Below are 18,541 nucleotides of genomic sequence, written 5' to 3'. Positions count from 1 at the left end.
ATTGGCAGTACAGACCCCTTTCTTCTAAATGATTATTTTGTATTTCTAATCTAAACCAACGTTTTAAGTCTTCACCTAGGAAGCCACTGAACAACACAGATATTGTTTGTAAAATAGTGCAAAGAAGTAAGCCAAGAAGTAGCCATTTTGCATTAGAATCAGCATTTTCTCTGCTACTCAAAGTACATTCTGCTGGGCTACAAACTCAACTGTTCTAATAATTCAACAAAAAGGAGACATATCCATGTGTTGACAAAAGCATTCTGTTCTGAAGCTTTGTGCTGAGTTAAGTTCAGCCTAGTTGATAGCCTACTCAATCTGGAGAAACATCACTTTTGTTGTTGGCTTGAAGATCAGACTTTGTGGACCAGCGACTGTCGCGTGAAGGGAGTATTAAGTCAGCTTTAGCCCGGTGTGATCTATGACATCTGGTGTATTGTTTCCCAGCATCCTTTTCTCCTGCAGGCTCCTGCATTTATAAAGTGGGCTATTATTTTTAGTAACGTCCCATTTCGGCAGAGATTTAACTCCCTGCTCTATTTTGGCTGCAAGTGTGATTAGAAAAAAGAAAAGGGCAGGAAACGACGAGCTAAATTTACCTTGCGAAGACGACCATCGACTGGTACCCTTCAGTATCTTCAGTATCTAATGTACTGTCTGAATGGATGTTGTGTCTAATATAGTCTACTGTCTGAATGGATGTTGTGTCTAATATAGTCTACTGTCTGAATGGATGTTGTGTTTAATATAGTCTACTGTCTGAATGGATGTTGTGTTTAATATAGTCTACTGTCTGAATGGATGTTGTGTCTAATATAGTCTACTGTCTGAATGGATGTTGTGTTTAATATAGTCTACTGTCTGAATGGATGTTGTGTTTAATATAGTCTACTGTCTGAATGGATGTTGTGTCTAATATAGTCTACTGTCTGAATGGATGTTGTGTCTAATATAGTCTACTGTCTGAATGGATGTTGTGTCTAATATAGTCTACTGTCTGAATGGATGTTGTGTTTAATATAGTCTACTGTCTGAATGGATGTTGTGTTTAATATAGTCTACTGTCTAGTGTCTGAATGGATGTTGTGTTTAATATAGTCTACTGTCTGAATGGATGTTGTGTCTAATATTGTCTACTGTCTGAATGGATGTTGTGTCTAATATAGTCTACTGTATGAATGGATGTTGTGTCTAATATAGTCTACTGTCTGAATGGATGTTGTGTTTAATATAGTCTACTGTATGAATGGATGTTGTGTCTAATATAGTCTACTGTATGAATGGATGTTGTGTCTAATATAGTCTACTGTATGAATGGATGTTGTGTTTAATATAGTCTACTGTCTGAATGGATGTTGTGTTTAATATAGTCTACTGTCTGAATGGATGTTGTGTCTAATGTATAGTCTACTGTATGAATGGATGTTGTGTCTGATGTATAGTCTACTGTCTGAATGGATGTTGTGTCTGATGTATAGTCTACTGTATGAATGGATGTTGTGTTTAATATAGTCTACTGTATGAATGGATGTTGTGTCTAATATAGTCTACTGTATGAATGGATGTTGTGTCTAATATAGTCTACTGTCTGAATGGATGTTGTGTTTAATATAGTCTACTGTATGAATGGATGTTGTGTCTAATATAGTCTACTGTATGAATGGATGTTGTGTCTAATATAGTCTACTGTATGAATGGATGTTGTGTTTAATATAGTCTACTGTCTGAATGGATGTTGTGTTTAATATAGTCTACTGTCTGTATGGATGTTGTGTCTAATGTATAGTCTACTGTATGAATGGATGTTGTGTCTGATGTATAGTCTACTGTCTGAATGGATGTTGTGTCTGATGTATAGTCTACTGTATGAATGGATGTTGTGTTTAATATAGTCTACTGTATGAATGGATGTTGTGTCTAATATAGTCTACTGTATGAATGGATGTTGTGTCTAATATAGTCTACTGTCTGAATGGATGTTTTGTCTAATATAGTCTACTGTCTGAATGGATGTTGTGTTTAATATAGTCTACTGTATGAATGGATGTTGTGTCTAATATAGTCTACTGTATGAATGGATGTTGTGTTTAATATAGTCTACTGTCTGAATGGATGTTGTGTTTAATATAGTCTACTGTCTGAATGGATGTTGTGTTTAATATAGTCTACTGTCTGAATGGATGTTGTGTTTAATATAGTCTACTGTATGAATGGATGTTGTGTCTGATGTATAGTCTACTGTCTGAATGGATGTTGTGTCTGATGTATAGTCTACTGTCTGAATGGATGCTGTGTCTCATGTATAGGTTACTGTCTGAATGGATGTTGTGTCTAATGTATAGTCTACTGTCTGAATGGATGCTGTGTCTCATGTATAGGTTACTGTATGAATGGATGTTGTGTCTGATGTAGTATAGCTTACTTTCTAATGTTAATGTACAGACTTCTACACTGTCTGAATGGATGGATGTGTCTACTCTAATGTTTAGACTAATATTGGAAGGGTCTAATGTATATGTATCCTTGTAATTACTTGTCTGGCGATAAATCGTTTCTGATTCCTCCTTCACTGGAAATGATTGTCCCTTTGTATTCCATTACCCATGCAAATTACTTATTTCTTTCTTTCTTTCTTTCTCACAGAAAACAAAGTCCCACAGAACAGGTAATGAACAGTAATTTCTTACTCATACATTATACTTATTTCTGGTTGTTGAACAGAATACGCCTTTAGGGCATGGCTCTGCAACAGACTGTGACCAGCTCAGTGGCCTTGTGGTTTGAGTGGTTTGAGTGTCTGCCCTGAGGCTGGGAGGTCAGGGTTCGATCCCCGGCTGGGTCATACAATTAAGACTCTGAAAAATGGGACCCAATGCCTCCCTGCTTGGCACTCAGCATCAAGGGTTGGATTGGGGGCAAGTCCCTGCGACATACTAGCGTCATGTCCAGGGGGTGTACATCAAGCTGCCTCACGCTACAGAAGCAGGAGATAGGTCTCATGGCTCGGCAAGGCTTACTTTTCTGCAACAGACTAGTCGTCTATTTATTAGAGGGGTTTGTGTGTCTATAATCTTGCAAACCACTGGACAGATCAGCGGCAATATTTGTATGTAAAATACAAAGTATTTTTGTCCACATAATGTATAACTTTTTTAAATATTTAAATGTAATTGTATAATGGAAGTCAATGAGGCTGTTGAACAGTTGGAGAGGGAAGAGGAATTGATTACATGATGTGACACATGACCTGTCATGTACAAACTCATTTATCCATTTGTATTAGATTTTACAGTACACATGTAATGCTTGAGCCCTATCTGTTGTAAGTTTCCAGTGCATCATCACTATATGGAAGCTGAATGTCGGCTATTAAACTGCAATTATTCTATCGATGGTAACTAACATCTGATGAGGGCTTACAGGGTTGAAATATGTATTTCTGTGTTTGTATACATGCAAGCAGACAGGCGGCCTGTATCTGTCTCTACCGCTGTCTGTAAGCTTCATGTGCCTCAAGGGTTTATCCTCTTGTTCACGCACACACATTCACACAAACACAGAGCGAGCGAGCACATCTGTCTCTGTCACACGTTTATTCAGCGTGAGGGATGTAAGAAAGAATGGCGATGGCCTGGATTTGTCAATGGCTTTACAGAGGGAAGGGAGGATGGGTTTAATGTTGTGTGTGTGTTTGTGTGAATGATACTCTGTGCATGGCTTATCTACTGCTGCTTCAAGCACCAAAGCAGGATTATAGCGCCAGTTCTTCAATCTGGAAAAGCTGCTTCTTGTTTACTTACTTTTTCTTTGACAAACATTACTCATAAACTCATAAAAAAGTCAACCTTTAAATTAACTGAAGCTATTTCTCTTTAATAATGATCATCTTGATTTGTAATTTCATAATAGTAAATTCAAATTTAATTAAAAAGATATATATATAAACCTTGTAAATCAAAAAAAGGCTCTTTACATCAGCTTACATGTTAAATGCATGTTGCAAGCTTTAAGTAGCTTTAAAGCTAAGAACTTTGCTTCAAAGATAACATTACTCGTATACATGTAGGCTACTATAAGCCAATTTCACGGAACATACAAAGCCATTTCCACTTCTTAAAATGACCGTAGCTAAACTCCCATGTTTATGGCGTGGTGCCAAAGGAGCCAGCCATCGGGGTGCGTGTGTCTGTATTTATGTATCTCTGTCCCACAAATGTAGACCAATCACAGTGTCGTTCACGCTGCCACACGCATACCATACAGCAACACAACACTGACCACATTAGCACATCACTGGTGAAGGCATAATTCAATTATGCACATCAATATGAATGAATGAAGGAACGCAATTGTCCCAATACGATAGATCTGTTTTAGACAGTTTTATAGTTTAAGATGTAGGCTATATTATGATAATGTATAATGATAACTACATCATAATTATAATATAAATCATGAGTAGATTCAATTTAGCCAGATAACAGATACTTAATTTAGCTCAAAGCCTTTTCAGTTTTACAGGGAACCCAGTCAACCCACGCCCTTATCATACATTATCCTCTCAAGTTCACTTGAGAACATTCTCTCAAGTTTATGAGATCAGACTGAGAAGGCATCTTTGTAGTTTGAGATGAACTTGTACTTGAGGTCACGAGATTGTCGGCTGCAGCTCGCTGCTCTTATCAGCTGCTGTGTGTGACAATACAGAGAGACCTCACATCTCCATAAAGTAGGAGCACATTTTCAACTAGTCTATATTGATACATCAACCTCAAATTTGAAGTGTAAGAAAACAAATGTATCACCTAAAACATCTTAAAACTACATTTTGTGACACAACAACAGCAGCAGTATTTTCTAAAATAATTTGAGTTCTCTCTTCCACCACTGCATGTTACTGGGATATTTGGCTGTCCTAAGTACACACCAGTCACGTCCCAATGCTTCCTCGATAAAGTGCAGGTGGATCAAGTTCACGTCCTGGTGTTTGGACTAAACTTGGCTAGATGCAAAGTTGGGACATTACTGGGGCTGTGACTGATGTTTCACAACAAGTTCAAGTATAGACCAGTACAGTTATAAAAATATGACTTGTGTCTTGGTTTTGTCAACCCAAATAAAGCTATAACTGTTTGGAAATGTAGTTGGGATAATTCCAGCTACTCGTCTGTGCCCGTGGCATATGGCCTTAGACCAGGCGGCAGATCATGAACATGTATAATAGATTGGCCTCTTTGTTAATGACAAGCAAAGATGGATGCAGTACATGGACGCAGGACAATGAGAAGCCATTAAAAATGGATAACAGTGAAGAGGCACCGGGGCTTGAATAGGATCTGAGAAGGGGAACATTACTCTCTTTCAGTCTGCTATCCAGCCCAGGGACTTTCACTGCTCCTTTCCCCTCCTAATCAAATTCAGTACAGTTCACCTGTACTGTGGAGGGCATAATTATTCAAAGTACATGGGCCTTTGTTCTCCATCTTTATGTCTTGTCTTAAAAGTCACTATTGTGATGGGGGGGTTTGAGATGCGAGGGCATGTATAAATAGCAGCACCCTGACTCTATGACCGGATGCGCAGTCTTGGTGATTCACTTACTATGACTATGTGACGGTTTGGAGGAGGAGGAGTGTAGGGGGGAGCACTGCACTGGCTGTTTCATGCTGCTGCTCTGGTGCTGGTGGCTGTTGTTGCTACTACTAACTTGTTGCTTGTTGCTACGCTCCATATAACGTAAACGTGAATGTTCACTGCATACACGTAAGATACAAGCAAGTTACATGATGACCACCCAATGGTACAGGCCACTGTAGGCTATTTAGTTTCCAAAATGCTTAGTATTGTAGCCGTCGTCGCACAGCGCACCTCATTGTTATGTGTCCAAAATAACACATCTGTAAGCTGTAGACACGCCATGAGCGGTGCATTGGTGGTTTACTGGTTTGTATCTGGTGTATATGGTGTCTATTCTTTTGGACACAGTCTGTGATGCATGGGACTGACGCGTATGGGATTGAGAGGCAATGATTGATTGATAAACTGTTAGATTATAGCCAAGTTGGCAGTTGATAACAATATTGATAATAACATTGTAGCTCTGTTCTGGACTGTTGCACAACGGTGAATGATGGTGTACAACGGTAAATGTTGCACTTTGCGAACGGTGACTGGACATAACTGCATCAGTTCAGAGGAATTAAAGGCAGCTGCTACTTCAGACTCAGAGTCAGAGATACTCACCCCTGGATTCCATTAGAGTAGTGGAAATGGAAGATTAACAGTCAACCAACCTGAGTTACATAAATCCTTTATTTCGGCAACTATAAGTCCGTTCTCTCTGTCACTCACTCTGTATAACAATTGAAACACGGTGCCGGGCGCCACGGCAAATGGCCATATAGTGTCTTTTTTCTCTCTCTCTCTCTTTCACTCTGGCTTTTTCTGGTTTTCAGGCCTACCATTATGGTAAGTGTTAGGCCCAGTTAGGGTAGGGTAGGGCCGGGCTTTCATTTTCAGGCCCGATGAGAACTACACTAATGTGTAGGCCATGTTGGGTTGGCCATGTTCTTTTGGTTATAAAAAGGCGGTTTGGTTAAACAAAATACTATATTGTCTGTCACAGAAAGAATGTTCCAATGTTTGCCTAAAGCTTATTAACTTACTTTCCATTTCCACAACAAGTAAAACATGGCATATTTTGGACATAGTTCGAATGGTGATTAATAATGATTAATTATTTATAATATAATATATATAATTATTAATTTTTAAGCTGTGATTAATCTGATTAAAAATGTTAATCATATGACTGCCCTATTATTTATTACTTTATTTATTGTATTTACTCAGCATTTGTGTGTGAGAGAGAGAGAGTCACAGCTAGGAAAGCCAGATAGAGAGCAGGGGAAATGACACAGCGATCAGTCTTGCCGGCCGGTAATCAAATAACTATTTATGTTAGTTATTGTTTATTATTGCTACTACAAAGCTGAGGAACCAAAATCTAATAATTTTACTCTTGTGCACTCTTGTAGAAGAAGATGTAAAGATACAAATCTTGAATCTGGCCAACATCTGCTGCTGCTGCTTGTCCTGGCCTCTGCCCTCACAGTTTGCAATTAATCCCATACATTTCCAGCTGGAGTGGTGGTAAACTGTACCTACAGTATACCATAAACGGCTATTGTCATCCAAACCAGGTTTGCGTTGAAATGCATAAAAAAGGGGTCACGGACGAGGAAAAATAAGAATATTGTTCTAGTCAGAATATCGACAGTTCAAGAGACTGTCAAACATCTAGTTATTACCAAATCCTCCTACCACGATAAAGACCATTTGGTGTACAGTTAAATTAACACTCCGGTACTCACACATAATATGTATGAGTAAGACAAGTAAGTGGTGAGCATATTATGCTCACCACTCTCCATTCCTTCCATTAATCTTAGTCTTACAATTTAGAATATAGCAGGTTGTACCAGAGATGACTGCATAGATGTCACCTGGGGACTACGAATTGCATTGCATATCGTCTATATATACTTAAAATATATAATACTATAAATACTACATAATCTATACACAGTTAATCTGCTTTCATGCTATAACCTATCACATCTCCTTGTTTCGTGCACAGGCCTGATGTGTTGCATGCCGTGTTTCCTGTCTATACGTAAAGCAAACCTGGCTACACAATCTTTACAATAATGAAAATAGTCAACAATAGCCTTTTTTCTCTCATGGAGATTAGAACGACCCGGAGCCTTGTAAATTGGAGGGAATAACGGAACTTGTGTGTTCCCATCGCTTGTCTTCTCTAAGCTGTTATGTTCTGCTTGGGTGGGAGTGAATTAAGACACAATGTTAGTTTGGTGTGTTTAGCAAAACATCTCCCGGTAAATCCTTTTAATCCGCTCTCAACAGCTTTTATTCCAGGGCCCTAATTCTTCCAGAAAGCCTGAATGAATGAATGGTCCAGTGAGAAGTTCTAGAAACATCCTCTGTAGTCTAGGAAATTAGGAATGGTATTTTAAGATTGGCAGCTATACCTTCCTCACGTTGAAAGCCATCTTGCGACAGAAGGAACATGTTACTGCATGTGGGTCTCAGCAGCTTCTTAATATTGTATGGGCACTCTTCTTATTTTAAAAATGTATTATGATACATATTTTATTCCGCTTTGGCCTATGGTGGTATATTATAATTACATTGTTACGTTTTATTTCCACATAAAACATATTATTCACTGTCTTAAAGATGGAGTGCCACAATTTTTTTCTTTTTCCAGTTTTGCATGTGTCTATGAGGTGACACCTAACCCCTCCCCCTTTATCATACAACTACAGCTGTGGGTGCGGCTTCAGTTCAGGTGGATCACCACCCATCACCAGGCAAACCAGGCATACTTAATGAACTGGTGGGCGTGTCCACATAAAAGCATGATTTTAAGAAATACTGTACACTTTTTGGAAAAAGTTCTTCCCCCTTATATTGTAATAATACCTGATGATCATGTTTTACGGTGGAAAAAAATGGTGGCACTCCATCTTTAATAGTTTGTGCATGTCATGGTTCATGCATGGTGTAACACATAGTACAGAGGTACGGTTTTACAAACATTGTTAAAAGGATTTAACACAAAAAGCCGGGAAATCGGGAAAAATAGGTATTGGCAGATATTCAAAATCAAATGATCGGAATCGAATCAGGACATCCCTAGGTATATTTCATGCATGCTAAACTACATTTGTTTATGGTATATCTCATGCCTAGGGGTATAGTTCATGCATGGTATGGTTTATGCATGATATAGCTCATGCATGGTATAATTCATGCATCATAAAGCGCATGCATGGTATAGTTGAAGCATATGGTATTGTACATAGTTCATGCATGGTATCGTACATGTGTGTTAAAACACAGCAATGTCTTTTAAAGCTAACCCATCTTTCTCTCCTCCAGATTCCCAACTTGGATTCCCCTCACTATGTGAATACTCTACAGGACAATAGGATGCAGTCACGCTAAGCACAATGCCTCACATTGATCAACAGTACAGGTAATCCATCTTTTCCCCTGTCGCTGGACATTTCATACAAAACCCATAGTCTGATAGTTGTACTGAGGGGTGCGATAGCGCTGTCAGCAGCTCCGAAAAGGACTCACCACCCACCGCCCCCTCCCCTGCCCCCGCTACCCCTGCCCTTTTCATCTTTCCTTTGCTCTCTCCCCGCCCCTCTGGTCCCCTCCCCTCTCAGATGAGAACAGGTTTCTATAGAGAATGCCAACGTGCACAACCCTGGGATCTCATTGGCTGAGCTGTCGAAGGAGTAGATGGCAGGAGAGACAGAGAGCGCGAGGGGGAGAGAGAGAGAGTAGCGGAGCGGAGGACAGCGAGGCAGAGCCATAAAGCTTAAGAAGAAGATGTAACTCCTCTGCATCAGTCTTTAGATCTTTGACAGAACAGAGGCAGGGAGCCGACAGACTTCCACAGAAAGACAAAATACTGTGCTCTCTTTCTCTTTTTCTTATTTGTCCCCTTGTGTGCCTGTGATGAATGTGAAGTGTGGTGGACTTAAAGGATAACTTCTCCCACAGCCTGTTGTGATGAGCTGATCTCTCCAGCTGAAGGGAGGAGATCAGCAGCAGCTCGGGCGACCCGACGTGACACCTCCGTCCTGGACATTCCGAAGGCCCGGAGTCTCCTGGCCGATCCGTATAGATGATGGGCTGATGAGCGACACCCCTTTCCTGCTCTACAGGCTGCCCATCTAGGCTACCCGAATCGTTCTCAAACCCCTGCGTTGTTGGACTTCCCTGTCTTACTCTTCCCAGGGTGGATTGTCCTACTTCGAGGACACGGTGCGTGGAGAGGGACTTTTAGATGTGTGTCCCCTGCTTGGTGTTGCACTGTTACCCCCACGTCCCCCTGCGACCCGCTGGGACCCCTCCGAAGCCCCCCGCTGTGCTTCTAGGATGGTGTGACCACTGGCCGGCCACCCCACATCTGGGTCAAGATGCCTGTGATGAAGGGCCTTCTGGCCCCCCAGAACACCTTTCTGGACACCATCGCCACCCGCTTTGATGGCACCCGTAAGTACACAGGTGTACAGTTACCCTGAGCCATATTCGATGACTATTTAATTTATCAACGTCTTTGTCAGGCTACTTGCTTCTTCTTCTTGCTTTCTTTTTATTTACTATTTATTTATTTACTTTTATTTACTAGTTGTAGTAATGCAATTGACAATAGCCTTGCCTTCGCACGTAGTTACTGAATGCATTTAACCATATGGAATGGGGACAAAGCAGATTAGTATTAGGACAACAAATAATACAGTATATGGTATGTTTGTGTGCATCACCTGCATGTGGTGATGAGAAAACTGAGATCTACTAGCGGCTTGTTTTCTCTGTTCTGTGACCACACCACAGTGAGGATAATTAAGTTTTACTGAAGCCTAATTTATACATACTGTACTTCACCGTACAGCTACATCGCTCGTGGGAAATAACTGAAAAAATAAATAATAAAAGTGTAGTGTAGAATAGATTTATATTAATGCTGTCAGGGACTCTGGGATGCAGACAAACCTGCCACATTTAGAGCTCCAGCCGCGCTTGAGTTGTTGTAGAAGCGTAAACAATTGTGGTCGATGTCAGCATCAGGCAGCAGTGTAGTTTCTGCATGACTGGTGTCTCTTGTTTTGTACCTTGTGGCACCTCAGGGGAGGTTGTGGCTCCTCGTACACAAATGCCATGGGATGCTCATGTCTATTCCTCTGTCAATACGGCCTGATATCCTCCAGTAAGCCTCGTTTCAGCTGAATGAGTTGTCTGTTTGCGCAAATACTTTCCAACCGAGCCAGGTCTGATTTCCACACAGTGAATAGGGAATAGGGATGTAAACATTATAGTAAAAGTCGGCAGTGTTATTGCGTAATTGATATGTGTACAATTATACTGTAGCTTGCTTAGTCAGTGAGTCAGTCACTCTTAATGAGTTTTTAGAAGCGCTCTCCAGAGCTCAAAGCACTGGGGCACGACTGGCGGCGGCGGCTCAATCACAGGGACATGTAGCTTATTAGGGTCTGTTTTCAGTTTTAAAACATTCATTGCTTTGAAGCATGAAACCAACACAGAGACCAACTACTCAGGAACAGGGTCAGATCAGATATATATTTTTGAGTGATACTGAAAATATTCACTCAAGCATAATGATGAACTTATTTCTATAGCATTAGATATGTACAGTATATGCATTTCTTAAAAGGTATATCTTGAAAGGGCTTCGACAGCCACCTTCATTCACTATAAAAAATCACACCTGTGTGAAGTGAGCGGTGCAACTACTGTATACATTTATTGTTAGAGTTGCTGTACTGTATTGTGCTCTGTACTGTATTGTACTGTGCGGGGAACATCCAGACCCCCAGGAACGTGCCCAAGGGGCCGGGCCGGTTCGGTTCCGGTGAGCTGCCGCATGTCCGAAGCGGTCGAGAAATGACAGAGTTACCATGTGGGGGTCCCCGGGGGGTCTGTGTGGGGGTCCCCGGAACATCCAGAGCCCAAGGAACGGCCTAGGGCTCGTACTGTAGTGTACTCTTTGCCACTTTACTCTGTGCTGTACTGTATTGGCCACTTGGTGTTGCAGCTTTTTGTGCTCGGACATAAAGACACAGAGACAGACATACGGACGGACATTGCTCCATAATGGAATGGAGGCACCACTCAAAAACATTACCCCTCAAAAGTAATTAATGTAAAATAATGCAAACTACAGAGCCTATACAATCTACGAACTTAGACCACTGTTACATATAGACATATAGACCCCTGCGGGACTCCGGTCTAATTGACACCAATAAAAAAGCGACCAGAGATTCAAATCAACAAAATAATTACTTTAATATATCTTAAACGAATAAAGCTACACCAACGGGAGACGTCCAGCCTATTACAAACACAAGAGAGGATGGTCTGTCAGTCAGCTAAACGAATCAAAACAGACGGAAAACTAAACTAATCAATAAAGCCACGGAAATGGAATGGAAATATGTAGGCTTACTTCTCCTCCACCAAAGTAAATCATCAAAGATTGTAAACTAAACACGACAACAAAGAACAGCTGCTGCCAAGCTTTTTTGTATCCATTTTCAACCAGCTATTGTCCATTTAGGCAAAACATGCCTGTGGATTGTCACTGCTTTTGTAGCCTACTGGCTCACCTGCCAGTGAGGAGCCCCCACTGGGAAGATGTACATTAGAGCATCCATCATCACACGTGCAGTGACAAATATCACTCTCCCCACCCGGCTTCCCTCTCCCGAACAGAACACGGACCGATTGTGTTCATATAGACACTCGACAACACTGGAATCGTACCCCTAGACTTTAGGTAGGTACTTTACCACTGCGCCACCCAAGTGCTACATTTACAAAATATATATTTCTTGAAAATAGTCTATCTAGATCACAACTAGCCCACGTGTTTTGAGCTTGAAGATCGGCTATTTTCGCTATTCATTGTAGGCCGACATATACAGTATAGTGCTTAAGTGGTTAAAGTGAAAGAGCAGAAAAGGTGCTTTGATGACAACACCTGTGTAGAAGTGAGACAGACGTTAGTGAGAGAAACACGACAAAGGAACAGACATACGTGAAACCATACAAGAGAAGAAAGGGGGGCAAGTAACACCCAGTCACCCACCTAAAAGGTGAGATAATTTCAGCAGTGTCAACTGTTGTGAGAAATAGAATGCTATTTTAACCAATCTGTATGGTATAGTATAGTTATTACGTACAATATATCTAGTACTTCTACAGTTGTTGGAGGTGGTCTCCCTACTGGTCCACTGAGAAATGTAGACCCTGGTGTCGTGTAGGGCACCTACTTGTTCACAAGTAGCCCTGCCTGAAGCACATAAGCCCAATACCTCCCCTTCCCAAGGGCAGATTTCCTCTTTGTGAGCGTTAACATTTTCGGTCAACCGGGCTAGAATTCCGGATGTTACAATTGCAATTACCCCTCTCTGTCGAGAGAGGACATAAAACTTACGGGCTTGCATTCACCGCTGTTCCAACCTTTTCACACCATGTCACTGATAACCTTTTTATTCTTTGGCTGCTGAGACACGCTGATGGTATCTAAAGCCACATGTCACACAGCTGACCCCAGATGTCCCCGTTGGCCTCCTTGCTCCTCTGCTCGCATCAGACAGCATTTAATGTTATGTCAAGTTAACCATTTAAACCCCATATGGTTGACCGGAGTTCCTCAGGGCTCTATGCTAGTGTATTTGTCAAGGCAGACAGGGAACCCAGAAGCAGACAGAACAGACAGGGAAACTGGGTAGATGCAAAAACTATAGAGTCTTTATTCACTCCAAAACACAGAAGTTCAAGGCAACGTTCAAGGCAAAAAATAGCTTAGTCCAAAAGGTCCCAGGTTCCAGAAAATAATACTTAGGTCTTCGTTGGAGCTGCGTGGAGAAGTGGTCAGGCTGGCAGGCAGGTACTGAGAAGAGAGAGTAAAATTAGGAACTGGCCAGTAGAGAAGCGGAAGAAGTTCTTGAGTCTTTAGAATATAACTGACCTAGTACAACAGCACAGAGGTGTGCACTGGCCGTAGGGGAATTATCACTGAGCACTGTGTGCCATCACAGCCAGGTTTAAGTAGCCAGCCAGGTGATTGCCAGATGGGGACCAGCCAGGCAATCACCAGGACACACCTCTCCACAGATAGAATGCAGCTCCAACCTAAAGGACATAGAAAATAACAGTTAGAACAGACAGATCATCAAGCTGCCATGACAGTACCCCCCCCTAACGGGCGCCTCCAGGCGTCCCACCAGGTCGACCCGGGTGCTGGCGATAGAACTCCCGGATGAGAGCAGGATCGCAGATGTTGCGCCGGGGGACCCAGCAGCGCTCCTCAGGCCCATAACCCTCCCAGTCCACCAGGAACTGGAACCCCCGGCCACGGCGGCGAACATCGAGCAGACGGCTCACAGTGTAGACCGGGCCACCATCCAGCATCCTGGGAGGAGGAGGGGGCGGAACAGGGGGGGACAGAGCACTCGTGACCACTGGCTTTATACGAGAAACGTGGAACGTTGGATGAATACGAAGGGTCCGGGGCAGCTTTAGGCGGACCGCGGCCGGATTAATGATCTTGTCGATGGGGAATGGTCCAATGAATTTAGGAGACAGCTTACGGGACTCTGTCCGAAGGGGCAGATCGGTGGTCGACAACCACACTCTCTGTCCCAGTCGATACTTAGGAGCTGGAGTCCTCCGTCGATTAGCATGTGCCTCATTTCTTCGGGAAGACCGCTTAAGGGCGGCACGAGCAGACTTCCAGGCTCGACGACAGCGGCGAAGGTGGGCCTGAACTGAGGGCACGGCGATGTCCCCCTCCTCAACAGGGAATAGAGGAGGTTGGTAACCAAGGGAACACTGGAAGGGGGACATGCCAGTAGCCGTGCTAGTTGCCGAGTTGTGAGCATACTCAGCCCACACAAGCTGAGACGACCAGGTAGACTGATGCGAGGATGCTAGGCAGCGTAACGTGGTCTCCAGTTCTTGGTTCCATCGCTCAACTTGACCGTTGGTTTGGGGGTGATAGCCTGAGGACAGACTAACCGTGGCACCCAGCTCCGTGCAAAAGGCCTTCCACACTTGAGAGGTGAACTGGGGACCCCGGTCCGAAACGATATCAGCCGGAATGCCATGAATCCGGAACACATGTTGAATCATGAGGCCGGCCGTCTCGGTGGCAGAGGGGAGCTTAGGGAGGGCAACGCAGTGGGCAGCCTTAGAGAAACGGTCAATGATGGTCAAAATAACAGTGTTCCCATCGGAAGGAGGCAGACCGGTGACAAAATCCAAAGCAATGTGGGACCAAGGGCGCTGAGGGATCGGCAGCGGGCGAAGGAGGCCTGAGCTGGGTCGGTTAGAAGTCTTATTCTGGGCACAAACTAAACACGCCGCCACGTAATCTCTGCCATCCACCTCCATGGAAGGCCACCAGAAATGACGGTGGAGAATTTCAAGGGTGCGGTTCCTCCCAGGGTGGCAGTTGACCCGGGAGGCATGAGCCCACTGGAGTACTCTGGAGCGTACCGAGTCAGGAATGAACAAGCGACCTGGGGGACCAGTGCCTGGGTCCGGCTGGGTGTGTTGGGCCTCCAGAACAGCTGACTCGAAGTCCCAAGTGAGCACAGCCACAACACAGGAGGGGGGCAGGATAGTCTCAGGCGGAGCAGTGGCCTCCTCCGCAGCGTACTGACGAGACAGGGCATCAGCCTTGGTGTTCTTGGAGCCTGGGCGGTAGGTCAGGGTAAACAGAAAACGTCCCAGGAACAGGGCCCACCTGGCCTGACGTGAGTTGAGGCGTTTCGCCGTCTTGAGGTAGGCCAGGTTCTTGTGGTCCGTCCAAACCACAAAAGGATGTTCAGCGCCCTCGAGCCAGTGTCTCCACTCCTCCAAGGCAAGGACTATGGCAAGAAGTTCACGGTTCCCCACATCATAATTCCTCTCAGCAGCATCGAGTTTGTGGGAGAGGAAGGCGCAAGGATGGACCTTCTGGTCTGAGGCTGACCGCTGGGAAAGGATCGCTCCGACCCCGACATCCGAGGCATCGACCTCCACAATGAACTGCCGGGAGGGGTCAGGCTGAACCAAGATAGGAGCAGTAGTGAAGAGTCTCTTAAGCAGCTGGAGGGCAGCAGCAGCCTCAGGGGTCCACTTGAACTTGGTCGTGGTAGAGGTGAGGGCTGTCAGGGGGGCTGCAACACGGCTGTAGTTCCTGATGAAGCGGCGATAGAAATTTGCAAACCCCAAGAACCGCTGGAGCTGTTTGCGGGTGGTCGGCTGTGGCCACTCAGAAACCGCTGTCACCTTGGAAGGATCCATGCTCATCTTCCCCTCAGCGATGATGAAACCCAGGTAGGAGGTGCTGGGCACATGGAACTCACACTTCTCGGCCTTCACAAAAAGCTGGTTCTCAAGGAGCCTCTGCAGGACCAGGCGGACATGTTGGACGTGTTCAGCCAGGTTCTTAGAAAAGACAAGGATGTCATCAAGAAAAACAAAAACAAAACGGTTAAGCATGTCTCTTAATACATCGTTAACCATAGCTTGGAATACGGCAGGGGCGTTAGTGAGTCCAAACGGCATCACAAGGTACTCAAAATGCCCTAGGGGAGTGTTGAATGCCGTCTTCCACTCGTCACCCTTGCGGATACGGACCAGGTGGTAGGCATTGCGCAGATCCAGTTTAGAAAAAACAGTGGCACCCTCAAGGGGTTCAAACGCAGAGTTAATGAGTGGTAGGGGATAACGGTTCTTGACTGTGATATTGTTTAAGCCTCTATAATCAATGCAGGGTCTCAGACTGCCATCCTTTTTCCCAACAAAGAAAAAACCTGCCCCCACAGGTGAAGAGGAGGGACGAATGAGGCCAGCAGCCAGAGATGTCTGAATGTAATCTTCCATAGACTCACGTTCAGGGCGAGAGAGGTTGTACAGGCGGCTTCCTGGCAGAGGGGCGTCAGGCAGTAGCACAATTTCACAGTCAAATGGCCGGTGTGGTGGGAGAGAGAGAGCCCGCTGTTTGCTAAAAACCTCTCCCAACTCGTGGTACTCAGAAGGAATGGTGGACAGGTCAGGAGGAGTTACTGGAGGAGCAGAAATTAGAGGGTTAGGGCCCAGGGCTGATTTGAGACAACAGGAATGACATAAAACACTCCAGCTACGAATAGTGCCTGACTTCCAGTCAACATGAGGATTGTGTAACATTAACCATGGAATTCCAAGAATCAGAGATATATCAGGGGAACTCAACACAAAGAAACTGATAAATTCTTGGTGGTTACCGGACAGGTGCAGCCTTAAAGGTTCAGTCCTCTGGGTGACAAGGGCTAACAACTCCCCACTCAAAGTCTTGGTCTTAAGAGGCACTTCTAGATCAATAAGGGGAATATCAAGCTTCTCACACACAGAGGCATCAATGAAATTCTCATCTGCGCCAGAATCTAATAACGCAGAAAATGAGTGCACTGTACCTTTAATGACCAGCTGCGCTTGGAGAGGAGTTCTCGTGGTAGAGGTGTGACGAGTTGTTTGGGCCATCAGTCCCCTCCTGACTGAGAGCCCCTGTCTTTTCCCGACAACAGGGAGCATTGGTGAATAAAGTGGCCTGGCTTGCCACAGTAAAAACAGCTGTTGCTCTGCTGGCGGCGCTGGCGCTCCTCCGTCGTTAACGGTGCACGAGCTCGACCGACCTGCATCGGCTCGGGCTCGTTCGAGGTCGGAGGCCCTCGGGTATACTCGGAGGAAGACGAAGACCCACGTGGTGGAGAGCGTCGGGGAGAGAACACACGGGACTGGGAGGAACGCCCACCTCTCTCCCTCTGTCGTTCGCGGAGCCGGTTATCGAGGCGAATGGTCAAGGAGATGAGAGAATCCAGATCGTCACACTCGTTGCGAGCTGCCAAATCATCCTTGATAGCCTCGGACAAGCCATGTTGAAAAACCTCCTGTAGCGCGACGTCATCCCATCTGCTTTCAGCGGCGAGGGAGCGAAATTCAACAGCGTACTTCGCCACGCTTCTGGAGCCTTGCTTCAAATTCAACAGCCGCTTGGACGCCTCCCTTCCCTTCACAGGGTGATCGAATACGGCTCTCATAGCCTGGGTGAATGCCTCGAAAGAATAACAAACGTGGGACTGGCTCTCCCATACTGGTCTCGCCCAGGCCAAGGCTTCTCCCTTCAAACTGCCTAGAAGATAGGCGATGCGGGATCGCTCAGTGGAATAAGCCTGCGGCTGAAGATCGAAGACGAGAGAACACTGCAGGAGGAAATCACCACAGGAGCCCAGGTCACCGTCGTAACGCTCCGGTGCTGGAGCATGAGGCTCCCGAGAGGAGCCAGGGTGTGCGGCAGGTAGGCTCACCGAATCCGCATCACGGGGAAGGGGTTGAGGCTGGGCAGCGTTGGTGCTTAGATCTCTGCGTAGACTGGTCATGTTGCTGGAAAGGTCTCGCATGCCATCCATAATTTCTCTCAAAGCTTGATCATGAGTTCCAAGTAGCACAGCCTGACCAGCCAAAGCCTGATGGATGGTGTCTGAGTCTGCTGGGTTCATAATGGCTCAGTGATACTGTCAAGGCAGACAGGGAACCCAGAAGCAGACAGAACAGACAGGGAAACTGGGTAGATGCAAAAACTATAGAGTCTTTATTCACTCCAAAACACAGAAGTTCAAGGCAACGTTCAAGGCAAAAAATAGCTTAGTCCAAAAGGTCCCAGGTTCCAGAAAATAATACTTAGGTCTTCGTTGGAGCTGCGTGGAGAAGTGGTCAGGCTGGCAGGCAGGTACTGAGAAGAGAGAGTAAAATTAGGAACTGGCCAGTAGAGAAGCGGAAGAAGTTCTTGAGTCTTTAGAATATAACTGACCTAGTACAACAGCACAGAGGTGTGCACTGGCCGTAGGGGAATTATCACTGAGCACTGTGTGCCATCACAGCCAGGTTT

At 44.7% G+C, this 18,541-nt stretch overlaps 1 protein-coding gene across 1 annotated transcript in view; it reads left to right on the top strand.

Moving 5' to 3' along the window:
• LOC308333035 (voltage-gated delayed rectifier potassium channel KCNH4-like) overlaps window positions 1-18,541 on the top strand; it is a 90,402-nt gene that overhangs the window by 1,544 nt on the left and 70,317 nt on the right. The window contains exons 3-5 of the mRNA XM_080789221.1: window positions 2,644-2,665; window positions 8,965-9,061; window positions 9,261-10,095. Of these exons, the coding sequence (XP_080645347.1) occupies window positions 10,020-10,095 (76 nt within the window). The 5' untranslated portion in view covers window positions 2,644-2,665; window positions 8,965-9,061; window positions 9,261-10,019. The remainder of the gene's footprint in view (window positions 1-2,643; window positions 2,666-8,964; window positions 9,062-9,260; window positions 10,096-18,541) is intronic.

Source organism: Protomyctophum bolini (assembly GCF_963924005.1).
Source record: "Protomyctophum bolini genome assembly, chromosome: 18".
Lineage (NCBI taxonomy): Eukaryota > Metazoa > Chordata > Actinopteri > Myctophiformes > Myctophidae > Protomyctophum > Protomyctophum bolini.
The sequence above is the reverse complement of the archived record's forward strand: the minus strand, read 5'-3'. Positions and strand labels throughout refer to the sequence as shown.